The sequence below is a fragment of the Apostichopus japonicus genome, chromosome 14, assembly GCF_037975245.1.
Source record: "Apostichopus japonicus isolate 1M-3 chromosome 14, ASM3797524v1, whole genome shotgun sequence".
In the NCBI taxonomy this organism is placed as follows: domain Eukaryota; kingdom Metazoa; phylum Echinodermata; class Holothuroidea; order Aspidochirotida; family Stichopodidae; genus Apostichopus; species Apostichopus japonicus.
This window is the reverse complement of record NC_092574.1, coordinates 18,743,618-18,760,571: the sequence shown is the minus strand read 5'-3', so window position 1 is coordinate 18,760,571 and position 16,954 is coordinate 18,743,618. Positions and strand designations below refer to the sequence as shown.

Here is a 16,954-nt window from a genome sequence, read left to right as displayed (position 1 = left end):
TGTACATGATTCCCTATTGGCCCCGCAATTTCAGTAAGCTTAAATTTGTTCAAAGTTCTTCATAACTTGTACTTTTCCTGGAGGTTCTGTCTTTCCAAATTATTTCCAGATATTCAAAAGTGTCCAATTAGACTAATTAAAGGTCTCAGTGAGAAAAGACGCTACAGTAAGAAGTTTGCAGTGAAATGAGTGTTGAAGACTCACACTGAATGACAATTAGTTGAACTGCTACTGTACTTAGCTTTTTTTGGCCAACACTGTTCTTCACCATTAAAGGGACAATTATAGTGTTATAGATTCAGCTGGACCAAAGGGAAAGTGTGAAAGTTACCAGGTTAATCGTAGACGGTCATGGGGGTGCAGCGCTAAAAGTTATGTTATCCTCAAACTTATCCAGTTTGGCTATTTACGAGTGACAGGCTTACCTGTCTCCTCACAACCTCAGCACTCTGGCATATGTACACCATATATATATATATATATATGACTTGTTACACCACATGTATATGGCTGGAACACAATATTTATGACTGGGCACTGCATATGTATGTGACTAATGCACCATATATATTTGACTGACCAGTACATAATATGTATGTGACTGATATACCATGTATGTATATGACCTAAATATTCACATGCTATCAATTAAATCTCCCATTCACAAATCTAAAAAGTCTTTCTTTTAATGGTGATTTCAACAAAGCAGAACTTAGACAAGAACACTGTGAGTCATGACCATCTGACCACCCTATATATAGAAACCAATTTATGGCAGTAAAATATCTTCCAGTATATTAAGAGGGGGTAGCTAGGTGGGGAAAGTGGAGAGCTGGCAAATCTACCTGGGGAAGAGAATAATATATCAATTCAACAATAGCTTTCAAGCTTTAATTAAATATTGAGTTAATCAGGCAGGGAGAAAATTTACGAAACTTGATCACATCACACAAGAGAGCACACATTCTCCATAACGAATAATTTAAAAAAGTTTCTTACAAAAGATTGATGTTAGAAATCATAGAAACACAAATAAGCCTTCCCAGTAACTAAACTTTATTGCTGTGTGGGATTAGCAAGAACCAATTTAACCTTAGAGCTGTGTTCAATTTTCCGACAAAACAAAAATGAAAGTTAGACATAATAAGGTTGTTTAACTTCTAACTTTCGATAGTAAGTTACAGATACCGCACACTCTACTAGCCTTGTCGATTGCGGACATTACGAATTGAAAGTCTGTCTGCTCCTTGAATACTAAGAATCCACACTTTAAGCAATGAAGATCCAGTCAGTCCCGCTGTATGTGGTTGCTATGGACTATCTCTAAGGGTGCCAAACAAATAGCCACCTTGAAATTTATTCCATATCAAAGGCAATTTATCACCAAGTTACATTCATAACTAAATCCAACAGCATTGCATGCCAGGCATACTTGTACCGCCCAGGAGTCTATTAACCGATTCGCAAGTAATATATTACAAACAATTGATACAGAATTAACGACATCCGATGCAACTGACAGTCAGCATTGATAAGCAGAGAATGCAGGCATCTGGCAACAACAACACACACACATTCGCAGAAATTGGCGGCTTATGCTCCAGTTAGTAAGTCCGTTTCTTACAGATAGTTTACAGATAATCCAGAAAAATTAGAAACAAAGAATTTATTTTGTACTGAGTTTATTAATTTTTTTCCAAGACTTTGGTGATACTTTACCAAACTGAAGCTTTTGGGAAATCCCTTCTATGATCACAATATATATGCTTAAGCTGAGAAAGTTAAGTTATGGCCCGCAGGGTGTCAATCAAATTTGTCTGATATTCCTCCCATATTGTACATTATAAATTACGTCCATTTACGTTTCCAGGGTTTCCATGTAATAAGTCAGAGCTGATTTACCGGTTAAGTGCTCATATTTCTTGCATACCAGATGTTGCAGATTATACCTAGTTTACTTAAAAAAAGGGTACAATGTCAACCAATGAGATTATAATATACTGTCCCTCGCCTTCCTTGGACTTCATCAATATGCTCCTTTAACCAATTACTTACTCTGTTGGCGGTCTTAGTCTGTTGTAGTTACAAATACGCAAACTTGCAAGAGCTATTTGTTTTCTGTCACAAGATTAAGTGTGGTGGCAAGGTCTGTCTTCCTCCCGATGATAAATCAAATGCATGACCCACATCTCGCAGGAAATGATATTAAGTGGCTTACAAACCCAAGATCTACTTTATTTTTTTCCACCACAGCTAGAGTAAGTCACAAGCTAATCAGAGGAACACTGCTGCACATAATGGGATGCAAAATGTAATAAGCTTTTGAGATACAATAATATTGCTATGAGTACTATACGTATAACGTATATATATATATATATACATATAGATATACTGCATAGTGACACAGTGACACAGTCATCAAATGATCACATGTTAGTCATCAATGCACGCAATGACTGGGTGAATAGATCAGTATAGCAGCATGCAATAAATTGACAGAAATTTGGATATGAATGACTGATACCCTGAAAATGATCACTTTACAAGCCTTCATTACTTTGACCTATCAATTGATCTTGTTTAATATGCAGTCCCTTCACATGTGCACAACTATATATGGGTGTGTACTAGAAAGTACTACCAGGAAGTGAAGACAATTTAATATATTTGTTTTTTTTAATTCATTAAGAATTGGACACTGTTGACTACATAAGGAAGGACTTGCAACTTTTATTCAAATTTGTTCTATTTGTGTAAATTCTGTCAAATGTCTCGATCATTCTAAAATACCAACACAATTCTGGAATTTAAATTCAAAAGATGAACTTTGCTACTGAAACATAGCATCACTATGTACTAGAATATATATTTATAGACATGTATATATTTGTAGTTACTTTATCCACAGCTTTCACTCAGGAATAATAATTATTTTTGAGAGGAGTTGAACAGCATCTAAATTATTTACTATACCAAAATTTTGAAGCCAATAACTGGGACCATTTTGTAATGCTAATACCACTTGACACTGCCCTCCCTAACCATATTTCACAGCGCCCTGTACCGGCTAATACTACCAGTACGAGTGCCCTGAAGCTGGACATGAAAGTATAGCACAGAATTCATTGCTCCAACAGGGCTAGCACTGGCTACTAAAGTATTTGCATATTAATAACTGACAGATTATCCTGGGCATTTTTAAGCCAGTCCATTGGCTATTGGCTTTTCAAATGATCTCTTTTGTTCTGCCTCTTTCACACTTTTTTCTAACCTTCTTTATTGCGCCAAGGATGTTTTCAGGATGACAAACAAGAAACATTGTATTATAATTTTGCAAGAGAAAGTTTCATGTACATGTGTACTAAACATGTGTCCATTATCAACTGTACAATTAATAACAGCCACATTTTTTTGAGCCTCATAGATCTCCTTGAAAGTTTGATGGACATGTTCTGCCTTACGAAAAGTATGTGTGAGTATCAACTGGAGTTATAACCCAATGCAAAGGGCATTTCAATAACATTCCACTCAACAACTATGACATATTATGGTGTAAAACTTTCTAACAGGCAGCAGCATTGATAGACCTGTGGCACGGAAGCTTATTCAGTGCTGGATGTGCTACCGTCCACTTTTATATCATGGATTGCATATTGGACACAGTCCAGCACAAAGTGCAGGTATCAAATCTGCAATACTGTAGCTTCCTGATGCTGAAGAATTAATCAGTACTGTGCCTATACAAACTATATTAAGTGAATGACATCTGAAACAATAGGTTACACTTCCTTTGCTTAATGATGCAAGTCTAGTCTAGTTAGGTGTATGTAGCTAGGTAGATGAGAAAGTGCAGATGTGGAGTGGGAGACAGGTAAGAGAGGAGCAAAGTAAATCAACTAGTTTAGTCTGATTCTGTATGAACACCAAAAACTCCCTGGTTTGGCTAATTTACATGCGAGGATACTGACCTGTCTTGACTCAACTATTACACATTCCTGCCTACCTACGTAGCCTATTAACTGGTAATATCTGACTGCAGCGCCCCAACTGACCCTCTTCTGGGTAGACGCCTATCACCTCTTTATTCCGAATCTACCATTTGCAGAGTATAGTAGTCAATTCTGATCAATGCTGGTATTAATGTCTATCATAAAGGATCATACACATACGATCTGTTTGAACCGTATTTTCAAACCTCATTGTCGTGAAGAAAAAGTTTCTTAACACACTGCAGCCGTAGAGTAACTTTTTCACCTTTTTTTATTCATGTTTTGTCTCAGGTTGGCCCCATTTGCTTCAGTTAATATTGTTCTATACAGGTGGACTTGGTGAGTGATTAGTGTTGTTCTGCCAGTGCATTTATAACCAGTGTGTATGACTTCTTGGAAGAGCCTTTAGAAACTATTTCCAAATACCAGAACAAAAACTGGCAAACAATTATAACTTTTAGCGTTGCCAAGAAGCTGAAAATGAAAGAGGAAGAAAACAACAGGGGGAAAATATTATGAAATCCTTTGAATTAATCATCAAGGAACACACGGCTACATTTAGCATACAGTGACAGTTACTGACGATAATACTGACATGCAATGTTAAAAGAAACCCATGACATGACAAAAATTGCCAGGGATGATGCGAAACACGATTACAGAACATACATGGTGTTCCCTAGCCTTTGATCTGCTCTCCAACAATACAACAAAATTTATATATTTTTGAAATTTATTTATAAACATAAAGAAAAGATCTTATTATTTGGAGTTATATATAAAATATAAAAAATAAAATATTGGTCAAAATTTATTTCTAAAGAAAACTCACATTATTTTAATTTATTTAAAAACATAAATGATAACATCACAATTGAACAAGTGTGTCTTGTAGAGTGATTACAGACCGGTATTCAACATGAACAATAGCCTGCATCGAAACATAACTAAATTATCGTCTGGGAAGAACATCTGAGAACCTTTGAAATCAGACTAATTTCAATCTGTGGACTTTATTAAACAGAATCACCTCTTGGTTCTCTCAGTGACAGATCACCTGTCTGTTGTTAGAGAATGATTTTGCATCTGTTTATTAAAAGCTAGCTACAGTACAGGGGGGAAAGCTACACATCAGCTATGTATTGAGTATCCTTCTTATGACTATATAGCATTATAACTCTAATTAATAAAGTCACCGTCCATCTTTGACATTCAACCTCCTAGTACTGCAAGTTATATTGCTTACAGTGCAATCCCCTTGTGAACAATGATCATAGATCTGCAGTATGCAAAACATATTCAGTATATATGCATACTAGATTGGTCTTTCAATGTGCAACACATATTGAAATGTATATATAGATATATTCAAGGTATTGCAACTTAGCACAGATTTTTATATACATGAAATAGACCTACTGTACAGTATACTGTACCATGGACAATGTGTTCGACCATGATGACTAACCCTCTACAAGTTCACAAAGTCCAGATACACAGTAACATACTGCAATCTTTGTGATGGATGTGCAATATTTGGGAATAGAAAAAGCTCATCATGATTACAATATGCCAAATGTTGTTTCTCACATATCAGAACCAAGAAAAAAATAGACAATTTGCGAGAAAAGACATTGATTAGTTGATGTAAAAAAACACAGAATGAGGGTGATGCATCCATGAAAACGCCCTTTCAGGGTTGCATACATCATAATGACATCACACCAATGAAAAAGGTAGACAGTAATGTGGTCAGGTCACTTGTTTATACTGAACACATAACACAGTGACAATGTTCAGCAAAGCACCTTAACAACGAACTCTTACCATACAATGTATACCCATTCAAGCTGAAATATTTTAGTTGTTAAATAAATTTACCTTGTGAGGTTAAACAGTGAATAATAGCAAGAAACAAAATGAAAGCAACAATCTAATGCTAGACTCAACCATCACTGAGTCAAATGTGTATATAAACTGAAGCTAAAATTGCTGTAGCAGCTCGTTTTATGCCATTGAAACTGTGACATTTATACACAATTAACCTCAGTGCACACTACCCACTAAATACCCTCATTTACGGTATCGATTCAAGACTCACAGCTAGGCAAAGGGGAGCTCATGTGCCGCATGCAGCCCTGCAGGAAAATTTTCTGTGATGTGGTAAACATTTTCAATACACATTAATGTGACCCAACTGAAACTTATAGCCAGGAGATACTTGAACTATGTACATACTTTGGTAAGTTTGAATTTAAAGTTGTCAGCATTGATTGATCCAGGGTTAACCCTGAGTTGCATTTACATAACAAGTTTAACACTGAGCACTCGGTCTGCATGGAATAAATCCTGTATCACAAAACAAAAAACTTTGCAAAATGATCCAATTGCTTTATATAAGCACAAAAATTGTATAGTTTCATATACCCAAGAACCATAGTATTTTACAAGAGACAAAATTCATAGCCTTCAAACTGCTACACAAAATTTGAACACAGATGGTAACTAAAACATATGCTATCTGTTCCTACTGTTCGTACTTCCACCTATGGGGAACGTTGCTTTGCTAGATCAGCTCCACAGCTCTGGAACAGTCTCCCCTTACATTTGAAAACAATCCAGCATGTGTCAACTTTCCAGAAAGAACTCAAGACATTCTTATTCATGAATGGGTATCCATTTGTTTAATAACTGTTGTGTCCATTTTGGGTACTTTGCTCCTGCAGCGCTTCTGAGCAGTTTTTTAACTGGATAAAAGCGCTTTACAAATTCTTATTTTATTATTATTATTAATATTATTATTATTATTATTAAAAACAATAGGGCACATCTAATCACTATGATGTTGATTCAGCTTGTGTTTGTTGAGATATCATGCTTAAAAGCTGTTTCTGACCATTTACCATTAAGCCCCACTCACTCATGAATAATAATGATGTAAAGGTGTTGTTGAAAGAACATGTACTTACTTGTAGTTACATCACCATACCAAGTATGAACTAAATTGAACTTACAGTAAGACATATTGGCATTTTAATAATTTTATGTTAAGTCCTGCCCACTCATTAATATTCATGAGGTGGTAACCAGCAACAATAGGGCACATCTACACATTATGAGGCATCTATCCTCCAATCATGACATTGATTCAACTTTAATATTGAGATATCATGTTTTCAAACCAGCCATCACATACACACTCATACATAAATACATACTGTACAAGAACAAGACTAAGAAAATATTTGTCCATTCAGCCTACTGGATATAAAAACAGCAACAAAGGCTACAAAAACAGAAACCTAAAAGAGATAAACTCATAGCTATTGCAAGCAGATTATTATTAAACATAGGGCTCCACTATCAGTTTCCTTTCAGCAAAATATAGTTCATTATCTGTACAAGTATATATACAAAGTGCCTTTCAAACTAGCAGTTTATGTATTAATTACTAATATATAAATGTCCTATTGAGACTAAAATATTGCAAAGTAAGCATCCTCTCTGATATTGAAATTCATACTGAGTAATATTTATTCTTTTCATGTAAAGTTCTGTAAACAATCATGTACCCTTAGAACTCACAATCACATGAACCTAAGCACTAATTCAACAAAGCCACAAGTATTGAAGTTCACAAAACTTTCAGAGCCTAAATATGGCAAAGAGCCTACTGTACATGATCCACTTTCACTGTACAGTGTCCACTTTCAAAACAGTTATAATAACTCAATACAAAATGAAAGCCAAATGACATGGATATTACCACATCATGTATATTGTATGGTTCATGCCACAGGAATTTTCTGTTTCCTCCATTTTTTTACATATTTCTACTGCATGCAACTCAGTCAGATTTTTTTCACTGAATGTATTCTATCAAACCACTGCCATTAAATTGCTCTTAATAAGGTGGTTTTTTCTTGGACACATTTTGTTGAAAAAGGCAATATATAAACTTTGTATCTACCCAAAGCCACAATTGAAACCAGATTTGTATCGCTCATGATAGCTGTTCGGCATTTAATTAGGTCATGACTCGGAGACATCTAGCAATATGTTGTAGTCTGTAATGCATTAGTTAAATAAAGTCTTATTCGACTGTGAAACACGGTGTGCTCGCAGAAATTGATCACAGATTTGTGGCAGAGGTTTATGCAGCTCAGGATCTCGACTGCGCATGGATGTACTAATTACTTTGAGAGCAGAACGATACTCACTGACATATATATATATATGGTTTGTCGTGTGATATATTCGAGAACACAACAGATATGATTTTCCTTCACAACCTTTTAAATGACAAAAATGCAAAATTTTGAATTTGTGAGTTTCATGTGGGGGTTTGTTTATAACAACAAAAGTGTAACAAATTTATGTTAAATAATACTAAAAATTTGCATATACATATTTAACTTAGCTCCGATTTATTGGAATAAAGTACATCATTTAATATGAAATCACAAATAATCTCCACATGTACTGTAGAATGCCTGTACAATGAGAAAATATTATGTGCAGTATTTTGAAGAATTGTTAAGATTGTAACAGAGAGATATTTTGCTCACCATAGACAAGTGAAGTGAATACGTAGTTTAGTTAAGTACCCTGTATGAAAGTGGCAAACACCTTTTCTGAATACAAAATTAAACAATTCCATGCAGACAGACTGGAATACATGTAGTTTCCCTATTTATATATGTATATCAATTACAGTCAAGATGTATAGGGATAGCTACTAAGGCTGTGCTTATATTTTAGATCAGACCAGGCGCTCCGTGCATGTTCAACATTGAACTGATTTTGAACACCAGCATGTTTAGTGTTTACATTAGATCCCATGCTCGGTATGAGGCCACACACTCGCAAACATCGAGCAGGAACTTGCTTGGTTTCTCTCAGAGAAGGTGCAAAACCATAAACCATGTTATGTGATGCACCGCTATAAATATGGGGGTCTATTATTGTGTCACATTACATGCGAAACAAACAACAGAAGTTCAAAGTTCATACTGATCCAGGTCAACCCAGAGCTGTGTGTAGATTACAAATTTTAACACCGTGCACAGGGTTCAACACACCATGCTCATGGTCTGATGTAAACAGGGCCTAATGTATGCTAAGCTGAAAGAGCATGGTATAATGATTTGAAATCCTGAGGTCACTGAACAGGTCGAATCTTGTTCTAGCCAAAACACATTGCTATATTGGCAAGTTTAAATAAACTCTCTAAATAATTTGATCATTTCTTTCAAGATGTGTAAAGAACTGGAAATAGATCTTTGCTTATTTCTAGCCTACTTCAGTCTGGTAATTATCTGATCTGTAGTACCGGTCGCTAATTCAGACCTTGGAATATATCATGTAGCATTACAGCTGGTCAGGAAACAATATGAAAACAACTGAATGGACAAACATAATAATCTTCCAGTCATATTGTTAGTCTGTGATAACTCTTGTTGGGTTCAGTGAATAACAATACCACCCAGTAAGGCTTTACTGACCTTCAAATTTGTGAAAGGATTAAAGACTACCTAAGCCATCAAGCTTTGACAATGCCTTGTAAATGACCTTTACACAAATGCTTGACACTTGACAGCCTGCCAGTTTATGAAGACTTCAACACATGTTAGAGGAAAGAAATATCATCAGAATATGACAATGTGATTGCACCATACAGTACTGTACACAGTAACTGGAAGGATTTCATGGCCCTCTGATCACTGAATCTCTGCTCATTTTCATTTTGATATCTGACCACTGACAGTTAAGTTTTAGCAACTTAAACCTCTAATGCCCTCAAATAAGAATACAAGTGAACAGAAACTTGTTTGTTGCATATTACATTGGGCCAGATTTATTACTGGTTCTGGGTTTTTTTCTGTTCTTATAAATGTCAACATGCTTACAAGATTCTGCATATATACTGTACATATAGAGACAATCCCTCCATGTGGCAGCAACTATTTACAGTGTTCAAATGACAATTTATCTCACTGGTCCCCATTTATACACCTGGGTGGAGAGGCAATGGAGATAAAGTACCTTGCCCAAGGACACAACATAATGATCTGGCCAGGACTCGAACCTGCAAACCTTAGATCACAGGTCCACTGACTTAACCACTTACCACAATGCTCTTCATAACTTGAAACAAATGGGTTTTGGAAGGTTATATAATAATGGTTTCAGACATATCAAAGCATATTACTTCTTTATAATAATAATACATTTACATAGTGCTACATACAACTCTGGCAGAGCAATGATCTAAAGCGATTTAATACACAAAGTTACAATTACACTACTTCATGTTAAGAAAAGATCTGATTAAAAAGAAACATCTTTAATTTGGACTTAAAGTTTACAAAAGAAGTTGAATTTCTAATAGATATACGGAGCGAGTTCCAATGAACAGGACTGAATTTGCAGAGAACGATCGCCGTAGGATCCAGTGGGATATTCGGAATGACCAAAAAATATTTGTTTGAACTACAGAAATGTCTAGATGGTTCATGGGGATGCAAGAACTCCTTTATAAAGGAGAGCCTATAGATTTGCACTACATATATATCTAAATACAATAGTTTATGTTTCATCTCACCCATATTTCCCTAATCTGGTCAAGCTTCTGTGGTTGTGGGATGGTGTTTACTTGAGAATATTTAAAAGGATTGTCTGGTGGCCCAAAGAAGTTACCTTAAAAAATAGTAAATAATTTTCCAAACATGTTGTCAAAGTATGAGAACGCTAATGTTGCGTTTGACAGAGAAACGATTTTTTAATCGTTATGGATAGACATTTCAAATATGATTTGAACAGTACAACACGTGACGTCAGCTCTGCCATAGCAGATTGCGTCATAACCCACCCTCCGCACAGTACCTATACGGTAATCACAACAAAAACAGCGTTTGTATACAGATAAATTTCTTCCTTAATTTCCGGTGAAATTTCTTAAAAATTAGATATGTTTTCAAAAGCTCCTTAAGCCGCCATGTACTTGATCGGTGGTTCCGTGGTCTTTGTGTAACACAAGGTAAATTTTAACAGCAGACTCTGAGTTGTTCAGCCTATACATCGCGCTATCCAGCTCCAACGCGAAAAATGTTCTCATGTAGGCTATACTCAAACGTTGACAATCGGACAGTTCTGCGAAGCCTAAGCTTCTCAGTGCTACATTCTGCTCTGACAACGATTCGATCAATTTCTTCAATAATTTCCGGTGAAATTTCTTATAAATTATATATGATTTAAAAAACTCCTTAAGCCGCCATATATGTAGTAGATCGGTGGTTTCGTGGTCTTTGTGTAACACAAGATAAGTTTTAACAGCAGGCTCTTCGTTGTTTATACATCGCGGTATCCAGCTCCAGCGCGAAGAATGTTCGCGTGTATAGGCTACTCTAACGTTTACAATCGGACAGTTCTGCGATGACATCGATTCCGCCAAGTTTCATCTTTCGGTTTAACGAATACTTTACAAGTTTCCTTTTACTGTTAATTTGATCCGTGAATTTTATTTCAGCGATTTCGAAGAACAGTTAATGAACTGTGGTTTGAGTGTGAGTCTACTATGTGTAACGCTATACAAGTACACCAACCGAGCATCGTAGTATATACGTTCGCGAGTATGTACGTTATATATATGAGGCAATCCAATGTGCTTACACGTGAGTTTATTTACTGCGGAATTGGGAGTGCTAACTTCAAGTCGCCTGTTTTGCCTATCTGCAAGTACTACGTCAATCACCATATTGAAGCGTTCGAACAAACGGTACTTTTGGTGAGAAACTGGTGAATTTGAAAACCAGATTTCTACAAGAAGAAAACGTCGAATGGGGACAATTTTTACATGGTTAGAAAGAGAAAAATAATAACTACAAGGACAATGTATAAAAATCTTCCACCAGACAATTCCTTTAAGGCTTTTGGAAGGCACGTTACTCTTTTCACACTACAGACATCTACATAAATAAAACAGTTTGAGATCAATTTCATCTCACTCACATTTTCCTTATCTGGTCAATGTTTAAAAAGTTATGCGGTTCTGGGATACGTGGTTTACTGAAATGCCATGTAGTCGTGGTTCCACCACCATAAAAGCATGTACAGTATATTCTTGTACTTACCATTGCAGGCATTTAAATAAACTAGTTTTTATGTGTTCAAATCAACCTTTAATCTGCAGTCAGGTTTAGAGATTCAACAAGATACTGTATACAGAGACTTTCATACACACAGCCCTTAAACTTTAAAAGAGCATAGTTGCTAAATGAAAGAACTTTGTACATTACGACTGATGAATGTGATACAGTAACCACAAGTACAGTACAATGTACAAATATGTTGATGCCTTAAAACAAACAAAGAAATGATAGTCTGTGCTTGCTATATTATTTGTCTGAAACACTCCAAACCATGTGTGTAATCTTTGTACAAAATCTTTAGAACTGAAAGTAGCAAGATAAATGACAACCTAATACAATAAACTAGCAGTTCTAACTGAATAGCTAACATCCTCCACACTTTGACTTTGGTACACTGTTGGTACTGTTTTAGTGTTGTATTAGATACAGTACATAGGAACAAATACAATATTACTGTACAATATTTGCAATTCATGCATGAAGAGCCTTTATGGTGAGAGATTACATACACTTTGAGCCATTGAGATATATATATACAGTATACTCCACCTCACTAGTGATCTTTTTAAACTATATACAACACATTACAGTTACACAAAACATTTTAAGTACCAATTGTTGTATAACAATGCTTCACAGAATAGGACAATCTCAGTATTATGAAAATGAATGGCATAGAAGAAAACAAAATGGACACAATTATGCCTGACAAACTGTTTTTAACAAGGGCTTAATAGTCTACTTACTGTAGCTAAATATAATGCTTTCTGTATGATCCCTAAAGTTGTACCGCAAATACAGTATGTAATCACACTGCAGGTAATCCTAAAAACTTTGTTCTGGCTGCATAAATTGTTAATAATCACTCCCCAAAACTAACTGGTTTGGGGATTTATGAGCAACGATACTTACCTGTCTCCAGTCTACAGTACATGCACTTTTCTATCTCTATAAGATCTAAACTACTGTACATATGACTGGAAACATGTTGGGACTAGGCCCACGTCTCCAAGCGCAGTAGCAAGGCCAACTCGCAAGCTAGAATGGCGATTATGGTGAAACAGATACCTGTACGATAATATAGCAAGTAAGGGGCTAAAATGTGCGGAAAGTTTTCATTTGTGAAAAAAACATGGAAAATCAAAAGGATACTTATACAATGCTTCAAGATTGGTGAAGAAAACCAGACAAAAATCAATCCAAAACAAATTTCTTGGATAAAAAGCCTATAGAAAAACCTGTACAATTGACTTCTGCATAGTAGATTAAGACAGAAGGAGAAAGTGGGTTGGGAAGGGGGAGGGGGGAGGGGGGAGGGGGAACAGAGCTGAAACGTACGCATTATGTACTTCAGGTCTATGGGAAAGTACAAACTGTATGTAGAGTCAATAGCGTTAATCCGCAATTCTGTGTTAAGTCCAAAACTTGGATAATCTATCTAATTCCAAATTCTTTTTTTCTATACCATGAAATAAAATTCTACCGTCCATCTTTCCTTCACAGAGAGCATCAAATATTTTGGGTTTGTACAAAAATATGTACAGACTGAATTTGGAGTTATTATTTGATTGAATTGATTTCAACTTTATTATCTCCTTGAAAGGATGAATATTGTACATGCTTGTCAAGTGTGTACATGAAAAATTTAAAATTTACAAAAGAAAATAAAACATACAAAATAATGGCTTAAACATAAGAAAGGTAAAATCGATACTAAAACAAAGTAAATTGTAAACATCTAACAATTTAATACGATTGCTAAAAAATTATTTATCATGCAGTACACATGTATTAAAGCTGTAGAACATAATGAAAACAATACCAACAATTGCTTTAAAAAGTTCTGAATACTGTACATCTTACATAGAAGACTCTGTTAGTTCCTATTTTTTTTACCTAACAGACCGATCTGCTTGTCTCATTTTTACTCTCTCTCTCTCTCTCTTGTATCTTTGCTTTTAGTAGACAAGAAAATAATTGTTTTTTGTTACAAATTATGCAGAATTTGATTCTCCCTTTTACACATTTAAAGGTAATGTTTTTTCTCCCTTCAATAGGTACAGTACTGTACAGCAGATGAAGCAGAACAACTTCAGCAATATTGTCCAAAAGTTCAGTGACCCTGCTTCAAAAGATTTAAACTATGTCCATAAACCTGTTTTCAAATCCAATTAAGTTCCCCATGGAATGTAGAGCAGCACTTAACAAGTTGTTAAGTAAATAAACAGGATTGTGCATACTTTCGATCTAGGAGAGTAGCGGGTGATTAATCTCCACAAACAAACTGGAACTGGCTGGATGCGCCCCTATTATTCAGATGCAAACCAGACCCTTCACCATTTTATCCTGATTAAAATATTTTCTACAGCCTACAGCTGTCAGTAACATTCAGCATACAATACATGCTGTGCATATATGTGATAAAGATACTGATATCATGGCTTGGTTTCTGGCTTCATTAAGCATTTTTCTTTTAAAGTACTGTACAACAATGATTCAAGAATGCTTACATTGAAACCACATATTCATCATCACACAACACTGTTGACAATAGGATTCAGGGTTCATTTCCAATGACCGGACATTTTTACTGTACTTTTGCATTGTACAATGTAACATTTTGGTTTTCAATTTCTTTGCAAGAATTTGGGAAAGGGGACTGTAGTCTTTTATTGGAAGGTAAATATGTGATGTTTACAAATTTGTTACTTGAATATGGTAGAACAGCCCTCAACATGTATACAAGGTGGAGCATAGGAGGCTTAAAAACAGATGCAACGAACCATTCCAATTCATGCAACTCAAAATATCGTGCATTTTTATCCATTGCGTACAATTGACTGCAACAGCAATAACTGCTGTTGCAATAAATACATTTTTTGGAGGAAAATCAAGAATATAATTTTATAAAGTAGCACATTGGTATGTACATCAAAACAGAGTATTCACTTCGCATACAATTGAAGAGGCCTTTTATGGTACCAGAGAGCCAAGAATACTTCTAGTCTTAATAGATGAGCTTGTCCACTAGATTCATGAGATGATTTTACAACCCTATTAATCTCAAATATTTCCTATCGGCTAATCTCATAGCCCACCTAAAGTCGTCTTGTTACCTTGCATGACTCCACAAGAAAAAAGTGTGCAACAAATCCATAATGCAACAAGAAATCAACTTTACAGCTGAACACTAAAAGCTAAGTCTTTCATTTAAACACTTAAGAATGTAAACTGTGCTATATTCATTCAACTTTCCATTGCTTCTGTTGATGAGAATCATCTGCTCTGTAATAACTATTCTTCAATTCTCTAATTTACATAACTAGTTCTATCTGAACTCCTATCGCTAATTAGGCAGACCGCAAGAAAGCCTTTAGTAGCCATTTTGTTAAGAAAGCTTGTACTGCACTTGCTTGAAGTTTGAAACTAGTCAAAGTACTATCATCTACATCAACAAGTTTTTATTTCCAGACTTGGTTCTTCAAATAAAAAATATAATTGAACAAGAGTGCATATGTAAAATTGCACTAAGTTGGCACTGTTGAGGTAATGTATGACTAATAAGTAGTTTTCACATGTTACATTAACAGCAGGCAATTCACAGGTAAAACCCTGTAAATTCTGTGGTTTAACCGGGGATGTGTGAGTGAGAAGCATGCCTTACAAAACGATCTTTAAAGTCAGACTCATATGTCAACAATAATAATCTTTAATATAGTGTTATTGCTAGAATGTAATAATCTAAGGAACTTACACTTATTTGATTATGTAATTATCTGTAGTGTTAGACTATCCTAAAGGTTATACGAGATTAGATGTCCAGATTGGAATGACTTTTTGCACGTAATAAATGGAGTAGTTTTCCAGCATTGGGTTTATCTATAGCCAAAATATCAAGAAAAATTCATGGGTTGACTACACCCTCCTCCCACATCTATGCCACCACTATGTGCACAAGTACAAGACTCAAGAGCTTCACAAGTTAGCCAATATCCTATACTAGTACATAAGTAGTATGGTGCCCTTTCAAAAAATTGGTGCCCAACTTGAAATCCCTGACTATGGGCATGCATTATCCTCTTAATGCAGTACATTAATTAATATAATCGCATTCTTGGGCTGCGTAAACTGAGCCTTATGATCATATTGTATAATGATATAGCCGGTAAGCTAGGCCTACACATTATTATTGGCCGAAATTCAACAACCTGCTGCAGCACAGCTAGCAGAAAACAATTAATTAAAAGAAGTCATTAAACGATCGTGTAAAGTTTATGTTAGAAATGCCAGTCTGATAAATCAGCCTACGCTTGATGAGACAAAACTTATATACCGACTGCCTACAGAAGGTCATAACTATCACAGTCAGTGGTCGTGATTTCACTAGTACTACTGCCGTGCCAATGATAAACTACGTAGCCTAGCCACTAGAGGTGTACGCACTGCAAGTTCTAAAGACCACACTGGTATGATCATAATGCATAGTAGTCACTACAGTAGTAACAGCAGTATCCTCTGATACAACTGTACTGTATGAATATGAGAACTTACTCTTCGCTGCCTCCACTAACGCTTTGCCACTCCGAATGAGTTCTTTAATTGCTTTATTAGTCCGTTCCAATTCCGCTTCATGGGAATGTAGGTTGTCGCGAAACTCTGGACTGTCTAGAAAACACTCCGTAAATTCCAGTGGCTGAAGAACCATGTTGCTTGTGTATTATTTTCCGTTAAAAGAGTTAAAATACGACTATAACCAAGGACTACGCCTCCATGTTCACGATATATTTATACCGTACCTATCTCTGTGAACAT

The 16,954-nt window shown here is 35.6% G+C and overlaps 1 protein-coding gene across 24 annotated transcripts in view; it reads right to left on the bottom strand.

Annotated features, from left to right (window-relative positions):
* Positions 1-16,954, bottom strand: part of LOC139980128 (rho GTPase-activating protein 26-like) — an 87,616-nt gene extending 70,662 nt beyond the window's left edge. For 10 of the 24 annotated variants that reach the window (XM_071991532.1, XM_071991523.1, XM_071991533.1 and 7 more), the window contains exon 1: positions 16,694-16,954. In XM_071991532.1, coding sequence (XP_071847633.1) covers positions 16,694-16,847 — 154 coding nt within the window. In that variant the 5' untranslated portion in view covers positions 16,848-16,954. The remainder of the gene's footprint in view (positions 1-16,693) is intronic. The other 14 variants (XM_071991527.1, XM_071991534.1, XM_071991538.1 and 11 more) reach the window with 3 other exon arrangements.